The sequence below is a fragment of the Oncorhynchus tshawytscha genome, linkage group LG26 (genome assembly GCF_018296145.1).
Source record: "Oncorhynchus tshawytscha isolate Ot180627B linkage group LG26, Otsh_v2.0, whole genome shotgun sequence".
Lineage (NCBI taxonomy): Eukaryota > Metazoa > Chordata > Actinopteri > Salmoniformes > Salmonidae > Oncorhynchus > Oncorhynchus tshawytscha.
In genome coordinates, this window is record NC_056454.1 from 3,283,524 (window position 1) to 3,305,996 (window position 22,473).

At 41.4% G+C, this 22,473-nt stretch overlaps 1 protein-coding gene across 3 annotated transcripts in view; it reads right to left on the reverse strand.

Annotated features, from left to right (window-relative positions):
• The window catches only part of nalcn (sodium leak channel, non-selective), a 277,670-nt gene extending 255,397 nt beyond the window's left edge, over window positions 1-22,273 (reverse strand). For 2 of the 3 annotated variants that reach the window (XM_042306734.1, XM_024388656.2), the window contains exons 1-4: window positions 22,174-22,273; window positions 1,229-1,327; window positions 954-1,015; window positions 130-270 (exon numbers count right to left, since the gene is read on the reverse strand). In XM_042306734.1, coding sequence (XP_042162668.1) covers window positions 130-270; window positions 954-995 — 183 coding nt within the window. In that variant the 5' untranslated portion in view covers window positions 996-1,015; window positions 1,229-1,327; window positions 22,174-22,273. The remainder of the gene's footprint in view (window positions 1-129; window positions 271-953; window positions 1,016-1,228; window positions 1,328-22,173) is intronic. The other variant, XM_024388657.2, reaches the window with a different exon arrangement.
• Window positions 22,274-22,473: the final 200 nt, after the last annotated feature.

Below are 22,473 nucleotides of genomic sequence, written 5' to 3' on the forward strand. Positions count from 1 at the left end.
AAATTGTCTGAGTGAACCCATAGTGTACTTTCACTTTATTTGTAATGAATTGGATTGGCGTCTAAATGTGCCAATTTTCCATTTCAAATATGGCCCAGTCCCATGTGACTGAAATAGTCACCCACTCACTGGTTTGTTGATCCAGAAGATGTCGGCGCTGTCGGCGAGGGTTTCGTCGGGCCCAAAGTCAGTCATGGGCTGGGCCTCAACCCTCGAGCTCTGCTTCCTCTTCAGCATGCTGGGGCTGGCTGTACTATACAGAGAGTGGATCTGATACACACACACACACACAGGAAGTAAGTGACCAGAGCAAAGTCTCAGAGTGGCAGAGTTATCTGGCTGCATCCAAGTCTGAACATCCTGAGAATTGTTTCAATTGTATCATAAATATTGAAGAGTTCAATCCATAGAATTCTACTCAGTCAAGTTCTAGTATTTAAAACTCTATGTGGATTTTATCCTCTTTGTTGACATGGAATGTTCATAGAGTGGAACTGTCTTGAAAATTTTGTGCCAACTCGGCAGTCTTTCCGATATCAAAACACAAAAAAAGTCTGCCCAGATTTGGAGTTCCTGCCCAGATTCTATTCATAACATAATAGGCAACAGGTGTATGCTTTCATATCACACAACAATGTTGTGTTGCTGAATGTCCATCGTGATAGACAACAGAGCACACATGTGAACACAGAACAAGTGTGTTCACATTGGAGCAACAGCTTCAGTAACTTACTTACCGAGACGTAAAGATCATATGCAATCTTCCCCATGTGTAATAAACATCAAAAGGCTACTACGCTACAGGTTAAGGCTTACAAGCTACAGCACAGTGACTGAGAGAGGGATGTATGTGAGAGTCTGTGTGTGTGTGGTATGCAAGGGCCGATTGAATTGGAACAGAAGTACACATACAGGGGGATATGACGCCCTCAATGGAGACAAAGCACACATACCAAAGGGAAAAGTAAAGCTGAAATTGCTCCAGCACTGCACATAACATGCGATCAGGCATACCCTGTAAATAACACATAACAGTTAGTCAACCTCATGGCATATATGGTATACAATGTACATGTACAATACCAACATCTACAGTACGATCAAAGAGAGACAAGAAAACGCCCACCAACATCTGACAGAGGCATATATGCAAACAACACACTCAGTGGAGAGAGGTGTTGTGGGATAGGATGGGAGTGGGACAGTGGTGAGGGGTCATGTGACTCACTGTGAGCTGGCTCCTCATTGGTGCATTCATCCCCAGGTCAGAGGGGGGCAGAGAGACCAGCCAGAGATAGACAAGGGGAGCGTGATGCTATAGGGTTACCTGTTGTAAGATAGAGAGAATACTACAGCAGTCAAATTACTGGAAGAGAGAGACATCATTCAACAGTCCACAAGTCAGGACTATGTGCACATATACCAAGTATCAAAGAAAACATAATCAATGTTCATTTCAATAAGTGTTAGACCTAGCAATTCCCTCTTAATTAATGTCAGCCTTACTAGGCACCTTGATAAAATGAAGTTACCCTGAACATATTTTTTTATTTACTTATTTTATTTCCCCTTTATTTAACCAGGTAAGCTAGTTGACAACAAGTTCTCATTCGCAACTGCGACCTGGCCAAGATAAAGCATTGCAATTCGACACATACAACAACACAGAGTTACACATGGAATAAACAAAACATAGTCAATAATACAGTAGGACAAAAATGTCTATATACAGTGAGTGCAAATGAGGTAAGATAAGGGAGTTAAGGCAATAAATAGGCCATGGTGGCGAAGTATGTACACTATAGCAATTAAACACTGGAATGGTAGATCGGCAGAAGATGAATGTGCAAGTAGAGATACTGGGGTGCAAAGGAGCAAAGTAAATAAATAAATACAGTATGGGGATGAGGTAGGTAGATAGATGGGCTGTTTACAGGTGGGCTATGTACAGGTGCAGTGATCTGTGAGCTGCTCTGACATAAGCAAACTGCTTTCCAGTTGGACAGAGATGAAAGTAAAATCCTAATTATTCCATCCATTTGTTCACGACTCTGCCAAGACTCCTCTGCACATCACATAAGCACAATATAATTAAGCTAGTCCATGGGCCATTATCAGTGACAATAAGTAGACTATAATTCCACTAGCGAGAGGGAAACAACATCCTTCTCCAATTGCACTTAGCAAAATACTTTAACGTCAATGTCCACTTTTCGAAAATGGTCAAGGCATGGGGAAATTACATTAGACATAGAGAGGACAGTATAATACCTATGCCCACTGTCTCTTTCACCTCACGGCCCCCCAAAAATAAATGTGTCCTCTAAACGCATCATGCTGTCAGAAGCAATTTGCAATGTAATTGCTACACTTAGCATATTATGTTGGTACAGATTTGAAGAAGAGTGAATACTAAATTACAGGGTGTAAGTGCTATAATGTAGGAGTAAAGTTGCCAGAGACTACAATTAGCCTCCCATTTCAAGAGAGGGACATTTTCTCTCATGAGCAGGATGCAATCACCGGGCACATTAATTGTAGCTGTGAGTATCTATTAGCTTCAACAAATTTAGGCCTACTTTCTAAGAGTTTGTTTCACACTTGAGGAGTGCACTCAGAAATAGACCTGTACATTGCTATTGTAATTATAGAAAGAAAAACAAGTGTGAGGGTAGGTGACAAAGTACACTAATCTTATCCTTAAAAGGGGTAAATCCACAGTAACAGAGAAGCCTAAACTCACCTGTTCCCTTTAAAATGTATGCCAAGCTAAAACCATTGATTGAAACTAACAAACCATACACCTATATGCAGAAGTCTATATGCAGAAGTCTACTAAGATGTGTCTACTTGAAAAGCAGTGCAGAGGCAAAGTTTGGTAACAGAATGACAAAAGGCTCCCTTAGTTTTTATGTAACTACGTTTTCAAAAACTCTTAAATATCTAGTCCGAATTAAGAGTCAAATATGTCTGTAGAAAGAATGGGGTGTCGGCTATGATATGACACCTTGAGTTTGAAACTACAGTAAGTGAAGTGGATCAACACCTGGTAATAAAATGATGAATAAAATAACAGAATGACATCATGGGTCCTCGATCTGTACTATACAGAAATGCATAATTATCGATGTCATTCTCTTCATCGTGATGCATCCTGAGTAGGTACATGTAGGTATAAAAATGTCATATCCTCCTTTGCATGTTTGCGTATTATTCTACACACAGTCTATAATTCTAATGAACTCCGACCCCCAAACAAGGTTGGTCCAGACCAGACCAAATCTGCACCAATCATAGACATCTATGCTTCACAAGTTTGGACATCACAGTACAGTGCAGTACCGTAGAGGAGAGGATCAGTAGAGCAGTATGATGTTTTTTAGCCCATAGATATTGTTGTAATTTATTTGTCACTCAAACATCACATGAATACACATTAGACATGGACGAAATGTAGAGAATATCAAGAAAATGATCTTTAAGCCTGCAAAATTCTCTCCACCAACAAGATGGGTGTGAACAGTCTGTTTCATTAACAGTGCTTGTGCACATAGAAATATAACTGGTGCGTGCTTTACTGTACAGTCGTGGCCAAAAGTTTTGAGAATGACACAAATATTCATTTTCACAGTCTGCTGCCTCAGTTTGTATGATCGCAATTTGCATATACTCCAGAATGTTATGAAGAGTGATCAGATGAATTGAAAATGAATTGCAAAGTCCCTATTTGCCATGCAAATGAACTGAATCCCCAAAAAACATTTCCACTGCATTTCAGCCCTGCCACAAAAGGACCAGCTGACATCATGTCAGTGATTCTCTCGTTAACACAGGTGTGAGTGTTGACGAGGACAAGGCTGGAGATCACTCTGTCATGCTGATCGAGAACAAATAACAGACTGGGAGCTTCAAAAGGAGGGTGGTGCTTGGAATCATTGTTCTTCCTCTGTCAACCATGGTTACCTGCAAGGACACACATGCCATCATCATTGCTTTGCACAAAAAGGGCTTCACAGGCAAGGATATTGCTGCCAGTAAGAATGCACCTAAATCAACCATTTATCAGATCATCAAGAACTTCAAGGAGAGCGGTTCAATTGTTGTGAAGAAGGCTTCAGGGCGCCCAAGAAAGTCCAGCAAGCACCTGGACCGTCTCCTAAAGTTGATTCAGCTGCGGGATTGAGACACCACCAGTACAGAGCTTGCTCAGGAATGGCAGCAGGCAGGTGTGAGTGCATCTGCACGCACAGTGAGGCGAAGACTTTTGGAGGATGGCCTGGTGTCAAGAAGGGCAGCAAAGAAGCCACTTCTCTCGAGGAAAAACATCAGGGACAGACTGATATTCTGCAAAAGGTACAGGGATTGGACTGCTGAGGACTGGGGTAAAGTTATTTTCTCTGATGAATCCCCTTTCCGATTGTTTGGGACATCCGGAAAAAAGCTTGTCCGGAGAAGACAAGGAGAGCGCTACCATAAGTCCTGTGTCATGCCAACAGTAAAGCACCCTGAAACCATTCATGTGTGGGGTTGCTTCTCAGCTAAGGGAGTGGGCTCACACACAATCTTGCCTAAGAACGCAGCCATGAATAAAGAATGGTACCACAACGTCCTCCGAGAGCAACTTCTCCCAACCATCCAGGAACAGTTTGGTGACAAACAATGCCTTTTCCAGCATGATGGAGCACCTTGCCATAAGGCAAAAGTGATAACTAAGTGGCTCGGGAAACAAAACATCAATATTTTGGGTCCATGGCCAGGAAACTCCCCAGACCTTAATCCCATTGAGAACATGTGGTCAATTGTCAAAAGGCGGGTGGACAAACAAAAACCCACAAATTCTGACAAACTCCAAGCATTGGTTATGCAAGAATGGGCTGCCATCAGTCAGGATGTGGCCCAGAAGTTAATTGACAGCATGCCAGGGTGGATTGCAGAGGTCTTGAAAAAGAAGGGTCAACACTGCAAATATGCAAATTGCATCAACTTCATGGAATTGTTAATAAAATCCTTTAACACTTATGAAATGCTTGTAATTATACTTCAGTATTCCATAGTAACAACTGACAAAAAATATCTAAAGGACCTGAAGCAGCAAACTTTGTGGAAATTAATATTTGTGTCATTCTCAAGACTTTTGGCCATGACTGTACTGTGTTCTACTGCAATTGTGGTTTGTGACTGGTCCATGTAAAGCTTATCAGTCTAACGATCTAATAAAGGCATTCAAATTGAATAATATAATATTAGTTTCAGTGGCGGTCGGTGCTGTTTAAGATGAGGGAGAATTATTTAAAAAATTATAAGCATGGCATTATTTCTATTAAAGCATATTGGATGACTGTCATTCATATTCCATTCACCCAGCTCAATGTAACATTGATAAGTTTAGGCTACTACATATAATTTTCCCTGTACCCATCATGAGGGTGCTATAACCTAGCCTATAAATGAAAGTTTACAAAGTACTGAGAGAATTTTGAGTAATCAAGGTGACAGACAGTGAAACATTCAATACCACCTTGCACACGCTTGTCTGCATATAGCTGATCTAGGATGTAATCATTAGTCCAACAGTTTCACCAGAATCAATAAACCCCTGAACACCCGCACACACAGTTCACTTTCATAGCAGCCACATACAAAACATCATGATCACTTTGCTCGTTGTATATAGAATTCCTTCTCGCAACAATCTATGCGCTCTCCTCCTCTCACGTTTTACCTTCGCCTGTGACTTCAGTGCACAACACATCAGCGGTTTGTGACCAGGCAAAAAAAACTTTCCAATTCAAACCTTCATATCATAACCACTAACCGCTACACTCAGCCTATATCGTTGTCACGTTATAGTCAACATATAGTAGATACTAGAACTTAAGCGTTAGTAAACCCGCTACAGTCATGCAGCACAGTGAACAGTCAGAAAGCAGTTTAGCAGTTACACCAGCGGGCCCAGGTGGCAATAAATTCATAAACCCAAAAGCTTACCTTAACTTGGACGAGTTCCAGTGTTGGAAAACCATAGCCAGCTAGCTAACATAGCATCCCTCTCTTTTTGAGACAGGTGTTTGATTGGGCTAAACTAGCTAGCTTCTTTTGCTAGCTATGTGAAAGTTTTTTTTAAATACAACCAAATATAGCTCCCTCTCTCTTCTCCTTAATTTTGGAAGAAATTTTGTTCAAAACTATTCAATTGTTGTCTTTTTCTTTGAGTCAACTACTCACATTTTATACACTGCAGTGCTAGCTAGCTGTAGCTTTCAGTACTAGATTCATTCTCTGATCATTTGATTGAGTGGACAACATATCAGTTCATGCTGCAAGAGCTCTCATAGGTTGGAGGGTGTCCTCTGGAATTTATCATAATTACTGTGTAAGTCTATGGAAGGGGGTGAGAACCATGAGCCTCATAGGTTTTGTGTTGAAGTCAATGTACCCAGAGGAGGACAGAAGCTAGCTGTCCTCCGGCTACACTATGGTGCTGCTCTACAGAGTGCTTCTGAGCCTACTGTAGACCTTCATTGCAAAACAGTGTGATTTAATAAATTATTTGGTGACGTGAATATATTTAGTATAGTTTTATCATAAAAGGATAACTTTAATGTTTCACTATTTATAATAAAATCCACTGAGGATGATCCCTTCAACTCTTATCTAGAGCGACTTATTTATTTTATTTTTTTTCCCATACTGGACTCCATGGGAATCAAACCCACAACCCTGGCATTGCAAGCACCATGCTCACCAACTGAGTCTCCACTGATTAGTTGCAATTTCTCAAGTTCTCAATTTTCTGATCCACTCGTTTACATTTCTTGGAAGTAAAATGGTGCATGCACAGGTTATGGCCTTGATTCCAAACCTCCCTTTTTATTAGGAGGACATTATTCCTCTTCATGTTTGACAAGCGCTGTATTTGCTTTGAACAGAAATAGAACATTACATATTGGATATAATACACCGTCATTTTGTATGTGTTATTTTTATGTAGCTTGGTTCCTATCAGTTTTCATAGTAACCTTGGTGAAGAAGCATTTCGCTACACTCGCATTAACATCTGCTAACCAACATCTGCTAACCATTTGTATGTGACAAATAAAATTTGATTTGAGATGTCATTCGATCAATGTCTGAGGATTTTCAGTCTCAATATGGGCATGCATTACCAAATGACAAATCGGCAAACTAATCTCTTTAATAGATTAAATACCTGCTACATTTGATGTAACCAATGCCAGCCAGGTTGCACTTGCATTGAAGATGGATGCTAACACGGTTATTTTTGTGTATGTACATTTGATTGATATTATATTGTTTTATCAGTCATGGAAGGAAACCATACACTGGACATTCTTTATAATAGTACCATGGTGTTTGAAATGGATATGCATGTTGGAAGCTGTTTTAACACAGTGTGAAAATACAATTATTCCCGAATAATAGGAAACTGTCACGTTCTGACCTGAGTTCTATTGTTATGTCTTTGTTTTAGTATGGTCAGGGCATGAGTTGTCTATGTTAGTTTTTTTATGATTTGCTATTTCTGTGTTTGGCATGGTATGGTTCTCAGTCAGAGGCAGCTGTCAATCGTTGTCCCTGATTGAGAACCATATTTAGGGAGTCTGTTTTCTGTTTTGTTTCGTGGGTGATTGTTTTCTGTCTTTGTGTGTCTGTACCAAACAAAACTGTTTCGGTTGTTTTCTGTTGTTGTTTTGTTATTCAGTGTTCAGTTTACATAAAAAAATATGAACACGTACCACGCTGCGCATTGGTCCTCACCTTCTTCCACCGACGACCGTTACAGAAACATCAATTTCATATCTTTCTACAACGTAAAATGTCGATTTTGATATTGTTTTCCCAATGTACCTTTATTCATTAAATTGAAATATTATTTAAATTTAAATATTGGTGTAGCTGGGAAAACGGGGTGATTTCTAAGTATGTGGTTCAAGTGGAACCTAACACTTCAGTGCGGGGGATTAGTCTTGTCTACATTACAAAATATGGTGGTAAATGAATGTGGTCATTGGAGCTGAGGTCACACACACCATATACCCTCAAAGCAATACTATACCATTTTAACAGCCATGGGGCGTTGTCAGGACATCGAATGGAGTTAACTCTCTTGGCACTGTCACTGAGTGCGAAGACATGGCGTTGTGTGCATCAGTCCTTGCAGTCTGCCCTTCGAATTCGCTACTATGTTATCCTCAATCCCCTGCGTATGCCAACACCTTGCATAGATATGGAACGCCAGTTAGGACTTTGCTTGTCAAAAAAAGATACACGTCAAATAACATAATTGACGTGTCAAATACGCTTGTTGACCAATGAGGACCCGAATATGACTGCACGTCACATAATTAACACATTCATTCATTTTTGACGTAGTTATTACACATTGATACCACTATCACTCGTATTTCATGTCGATGCACCGATACCGATACGTATGCATTGATGCAGGTAATAGTTTTGTCTGGCACCGTGCCGCACGAGCGCAAACATACTCCCCTAAACTCTGGACATTGCTGGTCACGAGCGCAGACACACTCCCCTAAACTCGACATTGCTGGTCACGAGGGCAGACACACTCCCCTAAACTCTGGACATTGCTGGTCACGAGCGCAGACACACTCCCCTAAACTCTGGACATTGCTGGTCACGAGCGCAGACACACTCCCCTAAACTCTGGACATTGCTGGTCACGAGCGCAGACACACTCCCCTAAACTCTGGACATTGCTGGTCACGAGCGCAGACACACTCCCCTAAACTCTGGACATTGCTGGTCACGAGCGCAGACACACTCCCCTAAACTCTGGACATTGCTGGTCACAAAAAAAGATAGCTAGGTGATGGATGCAAACAATGTTCTTCTCCAAAAACATAGCAAAACGACATCTGTTTCAGTAGCTATAGTTAGCTAACCGACTATCTAGCTAAGTGTCATCATCTAAAATACCCCTAATTTATAAGACCGTTCTTTATAAGACCGTTCTTATTTGATCAATCTTATTTGATTAATGATTAATCTGTTTCAGTAGCTATAGTTAGCTAACTAACTATATAGGTGTCATCTAAAATAACCCTCATTTATAACTTATTTGATTAATGGTCGGACCCACCTATGTGAAAATAGCCACAATAAGGATTAGGCACAATAGTGGAATTTGCTTTTTGCCTTCAAACTCAATTAAAGTCATACAAATAATTCAAATAATGGAATCATGCCATAATGGAATAGATCATGCTAAACGAGGTTGGAATGTTCTTATATAAATTCAACAATTTGTTCATTTGACAAATCTTTTAAAATCACGCTGGACATATTAGACTTTAGAATTGCATTGGGGACATACTTATTTCACTGTACAGCCTTCCCTATGGATAGTGGATCAATGACATGTTGTATCAGTCTACTCAGTGACACCCAGAGAACATTAGCGTCGTAGCTCTTATTGTAGGACTGAAACCACTGTCAATTGAGCCACATTTATTGTGCCAGTCTGTGTATTGAACACTATTCAAGAGGAAAAATAATACAACGTGGATGTTTTGGAGCCTGATAACTTTGAGAAAAAAGCACTGATACCCCATTTCTTTGATCCCCAATCGTTAGGTAAGGCTGTACAGTGCAATATGAATGTCAATACGCACAATAGACTGACTGGGGATGTGATTTCCCACAGTCAAAGTCCCGCAATAAGAGCTACACTGCTAATATTTCTGTAAAATCAGTCAATGTGGAACATTTCAAGAACTTTCAAAGTTTCTTCAAATAAAATCAAAAACAAACAAAAACTCTCAAACTAGACATTCTAATGTACTTGCGCTCTTGCTCAGTTGTGCCTCCCACTCCTCTTTCTATTCTGGTTAGAGCTAAATTGTGCTGTTCTGTGAAGGGAGTAATACACAGCGCTGAAGAGCATGCATTTGGTTTTACTTGCATTTAAGAGTAGTTGGAGGCCACGGAACGAGAGTTGTATGGCATTGAAGCTCATCATGAGGTTAGTTAACACAGTGTCCAAAGGAGGGCTAGAAGTATACAAAATGGTGTCGTCTCCGTAGAGGTAGATCAGAGAATCACCAGCAGCAAGAGCAACATCATTGATGTATACAGAAAAAAGGGGTCATCCCGAGAATTGAACCCTGTGGCACCCCCATAGAGTCTGCCAGAGGTCTGGAGAACAGGCCCTCTGATTTGACACACTGAACTCTATCAGAGAAGTAGTTGGTGAACCAGGCAAGGCAGTCATTTGAGAAACCAAGGCTGTTGAGTCTGCCAATAAGAATGTAGTGATTGACAGAGTCGAAAGCCTTGGCCAGGTCGATGAATACAGTTGCACACTATTGTCTCTTATCGATGGCAGTTATGATATCGTTTAGGACCTTGAGCATGGCTGAAGTGCACCCATGACCAGCTCAGAAACCAGATTGCATAGTGGAGGGGGCACGGTAGGATTCTAAATGGTCGGTGATCTGTTTGGTAACTTGGCTTTCAAAGACCTTAGAAAGGCAGGCTCGGATAGATATAGGTCTGTAGCAATTTGGGTCTAGAGTGTCTCCCCTTTGAAGAGGGGGATGTCTGCGGCAGCTTTCCAATCTATGGGGATCTCAGAGATACGAAAGAGAAGATGAACAGGCTAGAAATAGTGGTTGCAACAATTTCGGCAGATAATTTTAGAAAGAGAGGGTCCAGATTGTCTAGCCCGGCTGATTTGTAGGGGTCCAGATTTTGCAGCTCTTTCAGAACATCAGCTATCTGGATTTGGGTGAAAGAGAAATGGGGGAGGCTTGGGCAAGTTGCTGTGGGGGGTGCAGCCCTGTTGACCGGAGTAGGGGTAGCCAGGTGGAAAGCATGGCCAGCCGTAAACAAAAAAAAAAGCCTTGAATCTCAAATATCATGGATTTATCGGTGGTGACAGTGTTTCCTAGCCTCAGTGCAGTGGGCAGCTGGGAGGAGGTGCTCTTATTCTCCATTAACTGTACAGTGTCCCAGAACTTTTTGGAGTTTGTGCTACAGGATGCAAATTTCTGTTTGAAAAAGCTAGCCTTTGCTTTCCCAACTGACTGTGTATATTGACTCCTAACTTCCCTGAAAAGTTGCATATGACAGGGGCTATTCGATGCTAATGCAGTACGCCACATGATGTTTTTGTGCTGGTCAAGGGCCGTCAGGTCTGGAGTGAAACAAGGGCTATATCCGTTCCTAGTTATACATTTTTGAATGGGGCATGCTTATTAAAGATGGTGAGGAAAGCCCTTTTAAACTCTCTGCGCACGAAACCCGCTAGCGGGCTGAAATTCCACAACATACGGTGACCGCTACATAAATAGTCATATTAAACATTCATGAAAATACAAGTGTCTCACATGTATCGAAAGCCTAGAATCTTGCTAATCCAACTGCGTTGTCAGATTTAAAGAAGGATTTACTGCGAAAGAATACGATGCGATTATCTGAGCATAGAGCCCCATAAAAATAAAAAAATTTAACCAGCACAGGCGTAACATAATCACAAACTGCATTAAAATAAATCGTTTACCTTTGACGATCTTCGTCTGTTTGCAATTTCAATGCTCATTGTTACATAATGAATGATCCTTTGTTTGATAAAATCTGTTTTTATAGCCTAACACGAAACATTTTGTGAACCGCTTGTGTCGTGAATTCCGTCTCATTCTATTTTCGACGACACATTCCAGGTAAATAACCCACACTGAACATGACTTTTCCAGTCATGTTTGGTTTCACTCCAATCAACTGGTTTGTTGGTAACACAATCAAACGTGATGGGCCATTTCGCGGGACGTATTGACTGAAAGAAACCGATTTGAAGACAAGTCATGACATCATTGTGCACCAATGATTTGCCCGCTGTTTCGTTGATTGATTGTCTTTTAACCCAATGACCACTGATCGTCTTGAAATCTAGCTGGGTAGATAGCCAATGAGCTGAGCTAAACGGCAATATGCCATGTTTATGTGTTGCAAGACCAACCCATGTAGTAAGCTCCAGCGTAAAGTGAGTCATTCGCTATTTAAGTTTCATACCGGAAGGAGAAACACATGTTACGCACTGCATTGTTTGGTGAACACGCAGATTCAGCTGTTTATATATCAATCATTAAGTCTAGATATACAGATGCACACACAATTTTAGAATAAATTGATTGGGAAGGTGAGACAGAGAATGTGGTTCATTTAGATTCATTTAGCGATTGTGGAGGAATATTTTTTGAACGGGAGAGGACATCGTTTTGGACAGGTAAGTTCTTATCATGCTAATGCCCTTGTTTGAAATGAATAATATAAAATATTATTTGTGATTTTTTTATTTATTTTAGAAGCAATATATAAACTTGTAATGTCATGAAATGTGAGATGCGTGTGTCTGCCGCCCAACCCCAACCCACAGGAAATAGCCTATTTGAGGCTGTTGAGGAGCAGGCAGGACCACATCAATGGCCAAAGTGAAATGGAGACAGTAGATACAGCTGGTCTGTTGTAATATAATAAAGACAGTAGATCTAGCTGGTCTGTCATAATACACTGCTCAAAAAAATAAAGGGAACACTTAAATAACACATAATACACTGCTCAAAAAAATAAAGGGAACACTTAAATAACACATCCTAGATCTGAATGAATGAAATATTCTTATTAAATACTTTTTCTTTACGTAGTTGAATGTGCTGACAACAAAATCACAAATATTATCAATGGAAATCAAATTTATCAACCCATGGAGGTCTGGATTTGGAGTCACACTCAAAATGAAAGTGGAAAACCACACTACAGGCTGATCCAACTTTGATGTAATGTCTTTAAAACAAGTCTAAATGAGGCTCAGTGGTGTGTGTGGCCTCCACGTGCCTGTATGACCTCCCTACAATACCTGGGCATGCTCCTGATGAGGTGGCGGATGGTCTCCTGAGGAATCTCCTCCCAGACCTGGACTAAAGCATCCGCCAACTCCTGGAAAGTCTGTGGTGCAACGTGGTGTTGGTGGATGGAGCGAGACATGAAGTCCCAGATGTGCTCAATTGGATTCAGATATGGGGAAAGTGCGGGCCAGTCCATAGCATCAATGCCTTCCTCTTGCAGGAACTGCTGACACACTCCAGCCACATGAGGTCTAGCATTGTCTTGCATTGGGAGGAACCCAGGGCCAACCACACCAGCATATGCTCTCACAAGGGGTCTGAGGATCTCCTCTCGGGACCTAATGGCAGTCAGGCTACCTCTGGCGAGCACATGGAGGGCTGTGCGGCCCCCCAAAGAAATGCCACCCCACACCATGACTGACCCACCACCAAACCAGTCATGCTGGAGGATGTTGCAGGCAGCGGAACGTTCTCCACGGCGTCTCCAGACTGTCATGTCTGTCACATGTGCTCAGTGTGAACCTGCTTTCATCTGTGAAGAGCACAGGGCGCCAGTGGTGAATGTGCCAATCTTGGTGTTCTCTGGCAAATGAAAAACATCCTGCACGGTGTTGGGCTGTAAGCACAACCCCCACCTGTGGACGTCGGGCCCTCATACCACCCTCATGGAGTCTGTTTCTGACCGTTTGAGCAGACACATGCACATTTGTGGCCTGCTGGAGGTCATTTTGCAGGGCTCTGGCAGTGCTCCTCCTGCTCCTCCTTGCACAAAGGCGGAGGTAGCGGTCCTGCTGCTGGGTTATTGCCCTCCTACGGCCTCCTCCACGTCTCCTGATGTACTGGCCTGTCTCCTGGTAGCGCCTCCATGCTCTGGACACTACGCTGACAGACACAGCAAACCTTCTTGCCACAGCTCGCATTGATGTCCCATCCTGGATGAGCTGCACTACCTGAGCCACTTGTGTGGGTTGTAGACTCCGTCTCATGCTACCACTAGAGTGAAAACACCGCCAGCATTAAAAAGTGACCAAAACATCAGCCAGGAAGCATAGGAACTGAGAAGTGGTCTGTGGTCCCCACCTGCAGAACCACTCCTTTATTTGGTGGTGTCTTGCTAATTGCCTATAATTTCCACCTGTTGTCTATTCCATTTGCACAACAGCATGTGAAATGTATTGTCAATCAGTGTTGCTTCCTAAGTGGACAGTTTTATTTCACAGAATTGTGATTGACTTGGAGTTACATTGTGTTGTTTCAGTGTTCCCTTTATTTTTTTGAGCAGTGTATATTTTTCACATTTTTAAATCAAAAAAAAAAAAAAATCTTTTTTTTTTCCATTTTATTTTTCTAAATTTTTTGCGGGGGGTGTGTTAGAATACCATTTTGGTATTTTGTATGTAGTTATTTGTTTCAAAATGTATACCTTCACCAATTTGGTCACTTGGGTACATTTGGGCTACTTGTGTGGGACACCTGGGTGACTTCATGATAAATGTCATGTATAGCACACTCATTTTGTAAGTTATCATTCTGAAACTTTGCACAAGTACTGTTGCCCTCATATCTTTCACTGAAATTGTCCCCATCATCCTACCTGAATGTTTGTTTTATCTTGTTCATTTTAAAGATGATACAAAAATAAAAATATGTTTTTTTTCATTGTTTTATCTAAACCAGATCTATTGTGTTATATTCTCCTACATTCAATTCACACTTCAGAGTGTTTTCTTTCAAATGGTACCACGAATATGCATATCCTTGGTTAGATTTGGGTATGTAATTGCACAAAGTAGGGGGGGAGCTGTAAGAGGTTTTAAAGAACAGCCAGGCATCCTCTACTATCGGAATTAGGTCAATATCCTTCCAGGATACCCGGGCCAGGTCGATTAGAAAGGCCTGCTCGCTGAAGTGTTTTAGGGACCCATTACAGACGCAGGCAATGAGGCAGTGATCGCTGAGATCCTGGTTGAAGACAGCAGAGGTTGATTAGGAGGATATCTATGAGGGTGCCCGTGTTTACGGATTTGGGGTTGTACCTGGATTTGTGTGAGATTGAGGGAATCAAGCTTAGATTGTAGGATGGCCAGGGTGTTAAGCATGTCCCAGTATAGGTCACCTATCAGCACAAGCTCTAAAGATAGATGCGGAGGAATCAATTCACATATGCTGGGGGCAGAAGGTGGTCTATAGCAAGCAGCAACGGTGAGAGACATGTTTCTGGAAGGGTGGATTTTAAAGATTAGAAGCTCAAATTGTTTGGGCACAGATCTGGATAGTAAGACAGAAATCTCTGCAGTAGATTGCAACTCCGCCCCCTTTGGCAGTTCTATCTTGTTGGAACATATTATAGTTAGGGATGGAAATTTCAGGGTTTTGGTGGTTTTCCTAAGCCAGGATTCAGACACGGCTAGGACACCCGGGTTGGCAGAGTGTGCTAAAGCAGTGAATAAAACAAACTTAGGGAGGAGGCTTCTAATGTTAACATGCATGAAACCAAGGCTTTTACGGTTACAGAAGTCAATAAATGAGAGCGCCTAGGGAATGGGACTGGAGCTAGGCACTGTGTTTAGCTCTATTTCATTTATTTTTATCCTAAAAAACACCTTAGTCCTTGCTGTTTACAAGCATGCCCATAACATAATGCAGCCACCACTATGCTTGAAAATATGAAGAGTGGTGTGTTGAGTGATGTGTTGTGTTGGATATGCCCTAACCATAACACTTTGTAGTTAGGACATAAAGTAAATTTCTTTTTAATATTTTTATTCTGTTAAGGCTTTCTTCTTTTCACACTGACATTTAGATAAGTATTGTGGAGTAACTACAATGTTGTTGAACCATTCTCAGTTTTTCATATCTGTAACAGTTTTAAAGTCACCATTGGACTCATGGTGAAATTCCTGAGCGGTTTCCTTCCTCTCCCGCAACTGAGTTAGGAAAGACTTCTGTATCTTTGTAATGACTTGTTAAGCACATTTTAACTCTGGTCATTAAAAAAATGTGTTGAATACTTATTGACTCACATTTCAGTTCATTTTTTATGAATTTGTAAATGTTACCAACCGCCCTTTTACAGTCTTATGTAGCAAAATTTGAAATTGTGTTTTTTACATTGGATAAAAGCAGAGACACAGAGCTAAAAAAAAAATGATATAGCATACGTTGCATTTGAGGAACAATGGGAAAGTAATTCTGCTTTGAAAGATGACAAACTTGTAACCTCACTTTTGAGAAAATGGCCTTTGAATATTTTGGTACCAACTTGTCGACACCCATTCAGCATCGTTCACACTCTCTTGAGGTTTAGCCCGACCCATCTCTTTAAGGGTTGATTCGAGCGTTCTGTACAAACAACAGCAGTCAAGCACCCAAGCTAACTGGCTAACTTGCTAGCTACTTCCAGACACAAATTAGAGAAAAGCTCACTGAACTGTTTTTATGTTATCCAGAGCGTTGGTGACTGCAACTGTGCTGTCAGATTGTCAGGTCATAAATTCAAAGCGTTTCGCTCTCGGAGCGTTCAGAGCGCACACTGGAATCACTGGCCAATGAGTAGGGTTGATCCGAACGTTGAACGGCAGTCAAGCACCCAAGCTAACTGGCTAATATTGGCTAGCTTGCTAGCTACCTCCAGAGACCCACGACATCCTGTAACGGTTCACAAATATATTTCCACTTACACATTATGGGGTATTATGTGTAGACCATTGACACATCTCAACTGAATCCATTTTAAATTCAGGCTGAAAAAAGTAAATGGGTGTGAATACTTTAAGGGTAGTTGCTAACAGCATGACAAGACACTAGGCAATATTTCTTAACATTACACTAGGCAAATAATTTATTCTAAACTAAATAGAAATGTTAATATTAGTTGGCAGAGGCCTTTGTAACATTGTTGTGTTTTTATGTATATATTTAGATTTATTTATATACAAGTACCAGTCAAAAGTTTGGGCACACCTACTCATTCAAGGTTTTTTCTTTATTTTCACTATTTTATACAATGTAGACTAATAGTGAAGACATCGAAACAACACATATGGAATCATGTAGTAACCACAAAAAAAGAGTTGCACAAATCAAAATATATTTTATATTTTAGAGTTTTAGAGATTCTTCAGAGTTTCCACCCTTTGCCTCGATGACAGCTTTGCAAACTCTTGGCATTCTCTTGACCAGCTTCACCTGGAATGCTTTTCCAACAAGCTTGAAGGAGTTCCCACATATGCTGAGCACTTATTGGCTGCTTTTTAAAATTGTTATTTTACCTGCTAAGTTGTGAGAACACATTCTCATTAACAGCAATGATCTGGGGAATAGTTACAGGAGAGGAGTGGGGGGGGGGGGGATAATGAGACAATTGTAATCTGGGGATGATTAGGTGACCATGATGACAGCACCCTACAGAGGGCAATGTTCCCAATCACTGCCCTGGGGCATTGGAATATTTTTTTTAGACCAGAAGAAAGGGAACATCATACTGGCCCTCCAACACCACTTCCAGCAGCATCTGGTCTCCCATCCAGGGACCGACCAGGACCAACCCTGTTTAGCTTCAAAAGCAAGCCAACAGTGGGATGCAGGGTGGTATACTTACTTAAAACTATACACTTGTTTTGAGTTCCTGCTTGAAATAGTTTAAGTGTCATGTATAGTGGTGTGCTTATAGCAAAATTTAGGCATTGTTGATACATACATATTTGGCTTTTTCTAATCAAGATCCAATCCTGACAATGTTTTGGGAGACATGTAAGACTTTGTTAATGTTTTTTTTCTATACTCTGCGGTCCAACTCATCCCAAACCATTTCATTTGGGTTGAGGTTGGGTGATTGTGGAGGCCAGGTCATCTGAAGCAGCACTCCATCACCCTCCTTCTTGGTCAAATAGTCCTTACACAACCTGGAGGTGTTCGACCATGATGACCTGATTCACACAGTCTCCTCTGAACAGCTGACGTTGAGATTTGTCTGTTACTTGAACTCTGAGGAGCCTTTATTTGGGCTGCAATCTGAGGTGCAGTTAACGGTAATGAACTTATCCTCTGCAGCAGAGTTAACTCTGGGTCTTCCAATCCTGTGGCGGTCCACATCAGAGACAGTTTCATCATAGCGCTTGATGTTTCATGAAATTTTCCCGATTGACTTACCTTCATGTCTTAAAGAAATTATGGATTGTTGATTCTCTTTGCTTATTAGAGCTGTTCTTGCCATAATATGGACTTGGTCTTTTACCAAATAGGGCTATCTTCTGTATACTGCTCTACCTTGTCACAACATAACTGATTGGCTGAAACGCATTAAGAAGGAAAGAAATTCCGCAAATTAACTTTTAACGAGGCACACCTGTTAATTGAAATGCATTCCAGGTGACAACCTCATGAAACTGGTTGAGAGTATGCCAAGACTGTGCAATGCTGTCATCAAGGCAAAGGGTGGCTACTTTGAAGAATCTCAAATATAAAATATATTTTGATTTGTTTAACACTTTTTTGGTTACTACATGATTCCATATGTGTTATTTAATAGTTTTGATGTCTTCACTATTATTCTACAATGTAGAAAATAGTACAAATATAGAAAAACCCTGGAATGAGTAGGTGTGTCCAAACTTTTGACTGGTACTGTATATATTCTTTTAACTTTTTAACCCTTTCTCTCCCCAATTGGTAGTTACAGTCTTGATCCATCGCTGCAACTCCCTTACGGACTCGGGAGAGGTGAAGGTCAAAACATGACACTGCAAAGGATCGAACCCGGGTCTGTAGTGACGCCTCAAGCACTGCGGTGCAGTACCTTAGACCGCTGCGCCACTCGGGAGGCTCATTTTGATGGATTTCTACCTTTTAAGACATTTTCTGAAAAACATATCTATCCCTTCATTTCTCCAAAATTATAGACTCTAAGCTTTCATTTGACAACAAATTTGATATGCTAAAAACATATGTTTTATATATGTTCAAACAGCTCTTCTGTGAATTCGTGACTTCCGACACACGCCTAATTTCCTGAATCGGGTCACAGGCAAATTTCTTTCCTTCTGAATCGGGTCACTCTAACTATATCATTCGAACTCTCTGTGCCACACTAGCTTCCTTGGTATGGCACACCCCTGTTTTGCCCTGCATGCCCTAGCCTTTGATCATGACTCTCAGTTCCATTATAATTCACATAAGAGTCATTGGACGAAGGCGTCTTCTGTACAGGGAATTCACAAGGTTGCCGGCCCAAACGGCATCCCTAGCCGTGTCCTCAAAGCATGCGCAGACAAGCTGGCTGGTGTGTTTACGGACATATTCAATCCCTCCCTGTCCCAGTCTGCTGTTCCCACATGCTTTAAGATGGCCATCATTGCTCCTGTACCCAATAAAGCATTGGTAACGGAGCTAAATTACTATCGCCCTGTATCACCCCAATAGATCCACAGACGACGCAATCGCCATCGTTACTGCACACTGCCCTATCCCACCTGGACAAGAGGAATACCTATATAAGAATGCTGTTCATTGACTATAGCTCAGCATTCAAAACCATAGTTCCCTCCAAGCTCATCATTAAGCTCGAGGTCCTGGGTGTGAACCCCGCCCTGTGCAACTGGGTCCTGGACTTCCCGACGGGCCGCCCCCCTAGGTGGTGAAGGTAAGAAACAACACCTCCACTTCGCTGATCCTCAACACTGGGGCCCTACAAGGGTGTGTGCTCAGCCCCCTCCTATCCTCCATGTTCACCCATGACTGCGTGGCCAGCACGCCTCCAACTCAATCATCAAGTTTGCAGACGACACAACAGTAGTAGGCTTGATTACCAACAATGACGAGACTAATAACCTCTCACTCAACATCAACAAAACAAAGGAGATGAGCGTGGACCTCAGAAAACAGAAAAGGGAGCAGCCCCCTATCCACATCGAAGGGAACGCAGTGGAGAAGGTGGAAAGGTTTAAGTTCCTCTGCGTACACATCACTGAGAAACTGAAATGGTCCACCCACAAAGACAGTGTGGTGAAGAAGGCGCAACAGCGAAATTTGGCTTGGCACCTAAAACCCTCACAAACTTTAACAGATACAGCCCAACAGGATGCTCTCAATTGTGTATCATCGCCTGGTATAACAACTTCACCACCCGCAACCACAGGGCTCTCCAGAGGGTGGTTCGGTCTTCCCAATGCATCACAGGGGGCAAACTACCAGCCCTCCAGGACACCTACAGAACCAGATGTCACAGGATGGCAAAAAAGATCATCAGCGACAACAACCACCCGAGCCACTGCCTGTTCACCCCGCTATCATCCAGAAGGCGAGGTCAGTACATGTACATCCAAGCCCTGGAGAGATTGAAAAACAGCTTCTATCTCAAGGCCGTCAGACTGTTAAATAGCCATCACTAGCACATCATGGTAGTCTATGCCGCTCTGACATTGCTCATCCATATATTTATACATTCTTAATTCCATTCCTTTACTTAGATTTGTGTGTATTGGGTATATGTTGTGAAATTGTTTGATATTACTTGTTAGATATTACTGCACTGTCGGAGCTAGAAACACAAGCATTTCGCTACACCCACAATAACATCTGCTAAACACGTGTATGTGACCAATTAAATTTGATTTGATTTGTTTTGTTAAGAGCCGCAATGCTCAGTCAGAACATTAACATGCGTCACTTGCGGTACGATTTTGGAAGCATAAGGACCTTATCTTCCCAAATAATAAAAACCAAATTAAATTGATACATACCTTTATAGGGTTACGGTTTCCACACGGCCATATTTCCATGTAATGGCGGTTGTTTACAGAAAACAAACGAAAGACAGCTAATTAACACAGGTAGTCACTCTATCTGTGTCTCCGAACACCTGTGTGTAAACGGAAGAGAGACGCCACTAACGTGTTGTCACAAAAAAAATACTGTCGGCTGCAACTGTGTTAAAATAGTGCACAGTAAGTGTGTATTTTGCATTTGTGAAATTATTTTGATGTGATATGAAAGTAGAGGGATTTCTGTTTCTAGAACCGTACCACAATTGTGAATCGATTCACGTTTAGATGGAGTATTTGGCTGTTTTGGCTTCCAGTGCCAATTCGCCCTTTAAACAGAGCATGTAAGTTCCTTGGACTAAGGAGTGACGTTACGCTCCTTTAGTCCAATATTGGGCTATGCATGCCCATGCTTAGAGCTTTCATGCACTGGGAGAGACAGACGGTTTGGCTGAAAGTAGAATAACTAAAGACAACCTAAAGTAAAGTGTTGCCAACCACTTTCCAAAGTCAATTTCAAATGCAATCAATTAAATCCATTGTCCAAGAAAGTTTTTGATGTGACTGACTTGCATTAAGGACCTATTTCGTTCATTGGAAAATGACAAAAGCAATTCAAACCACAAGATCTGCAGTGGTGCCATAGAAAAAGTTGTGCAATCAAAATCAGCCAATTAAGACTCTGAGACAAAAAAAAAAAAAACACTTCAAACAAACATGCAAGCAACGTATACATTTGATATGGCATTCCATTAACTTCTGAAGGCAATGGGGAATAGCATGCTTACACATGAGGAATTGAAGATAACACTTGCAGAACAGAGGCCTAGCGACTAGAATAATTGTATTTTCACACTGTGTTAAAGCAGCTTCCAACATGCATATGCATTTCAAACACCATGGCACTATTATAAAGAATGTCCAGTGTATGGTTTCCTTCCATGACTGATAAAACAATATAATATCAATCAAATGTACATACACAAAAATAGCCGTGTCAGCATCCATCTTCAATGCAAGTGCAACCTGGCTGGCATTGGTTACATCAAATGTAGCAGGTATTTAATCTATTACAGAGATTATGTTGCCGATTTTTAATTTGGTAATGCATGCCCATATTGAGACTGAAAATCCTCAGACATTGACCGAATGACATCTGCTTCTTCACCAAGGTTACTATGGAAACTGATAGGAACCAAGCTACATCAACAACAAAAAATATGCAAAATCACGGTATATTGTATCCATTATGTAATGTTCAGCGGTTGTAATGTGTTTCTATTCGAAGCGAATAAAGCGCTTGTCGAAACGTGAAGAATAATAATGTGCACCTAATAAAAATGCGGGTTTGGAAGGAAGGACTGGCCATAACCTGTGCATGCACCGTTTTACTTCCTGGAGATGATACAAGATACACAGATTCAACGCAGTCCTTCGTCGACACTCACACCCTCCACGTTCTCATTCGATCGCTTCAAGGTAATGAAGCATCAAATCAGATAAATGTTTAAATCACTTACGCGATAAGTGTGTATATTCCCGGTTATCGGTGGCAGTGTGTCGTTCTCTCAATGACATCAGCTGTTTTCCGGTGTGTGTTGTGACGATGGAGCGTGCGGGCGCGCGCACGGAGCTGCAATCACCTCCAATAGTATCCATCTACAGCCCCGCAGCATTGCCTGTGACTAAAACTAGCCTGTCACTAAAACCAATACAGTCACCATCAACTGGTGTGTGTGTATGTGGCATTATGTGGATTATGATGACTTTACATTTAATTAGGGTTTCAAGCAGCGAAGCTGTTCGAAGTTGTTCCTGTT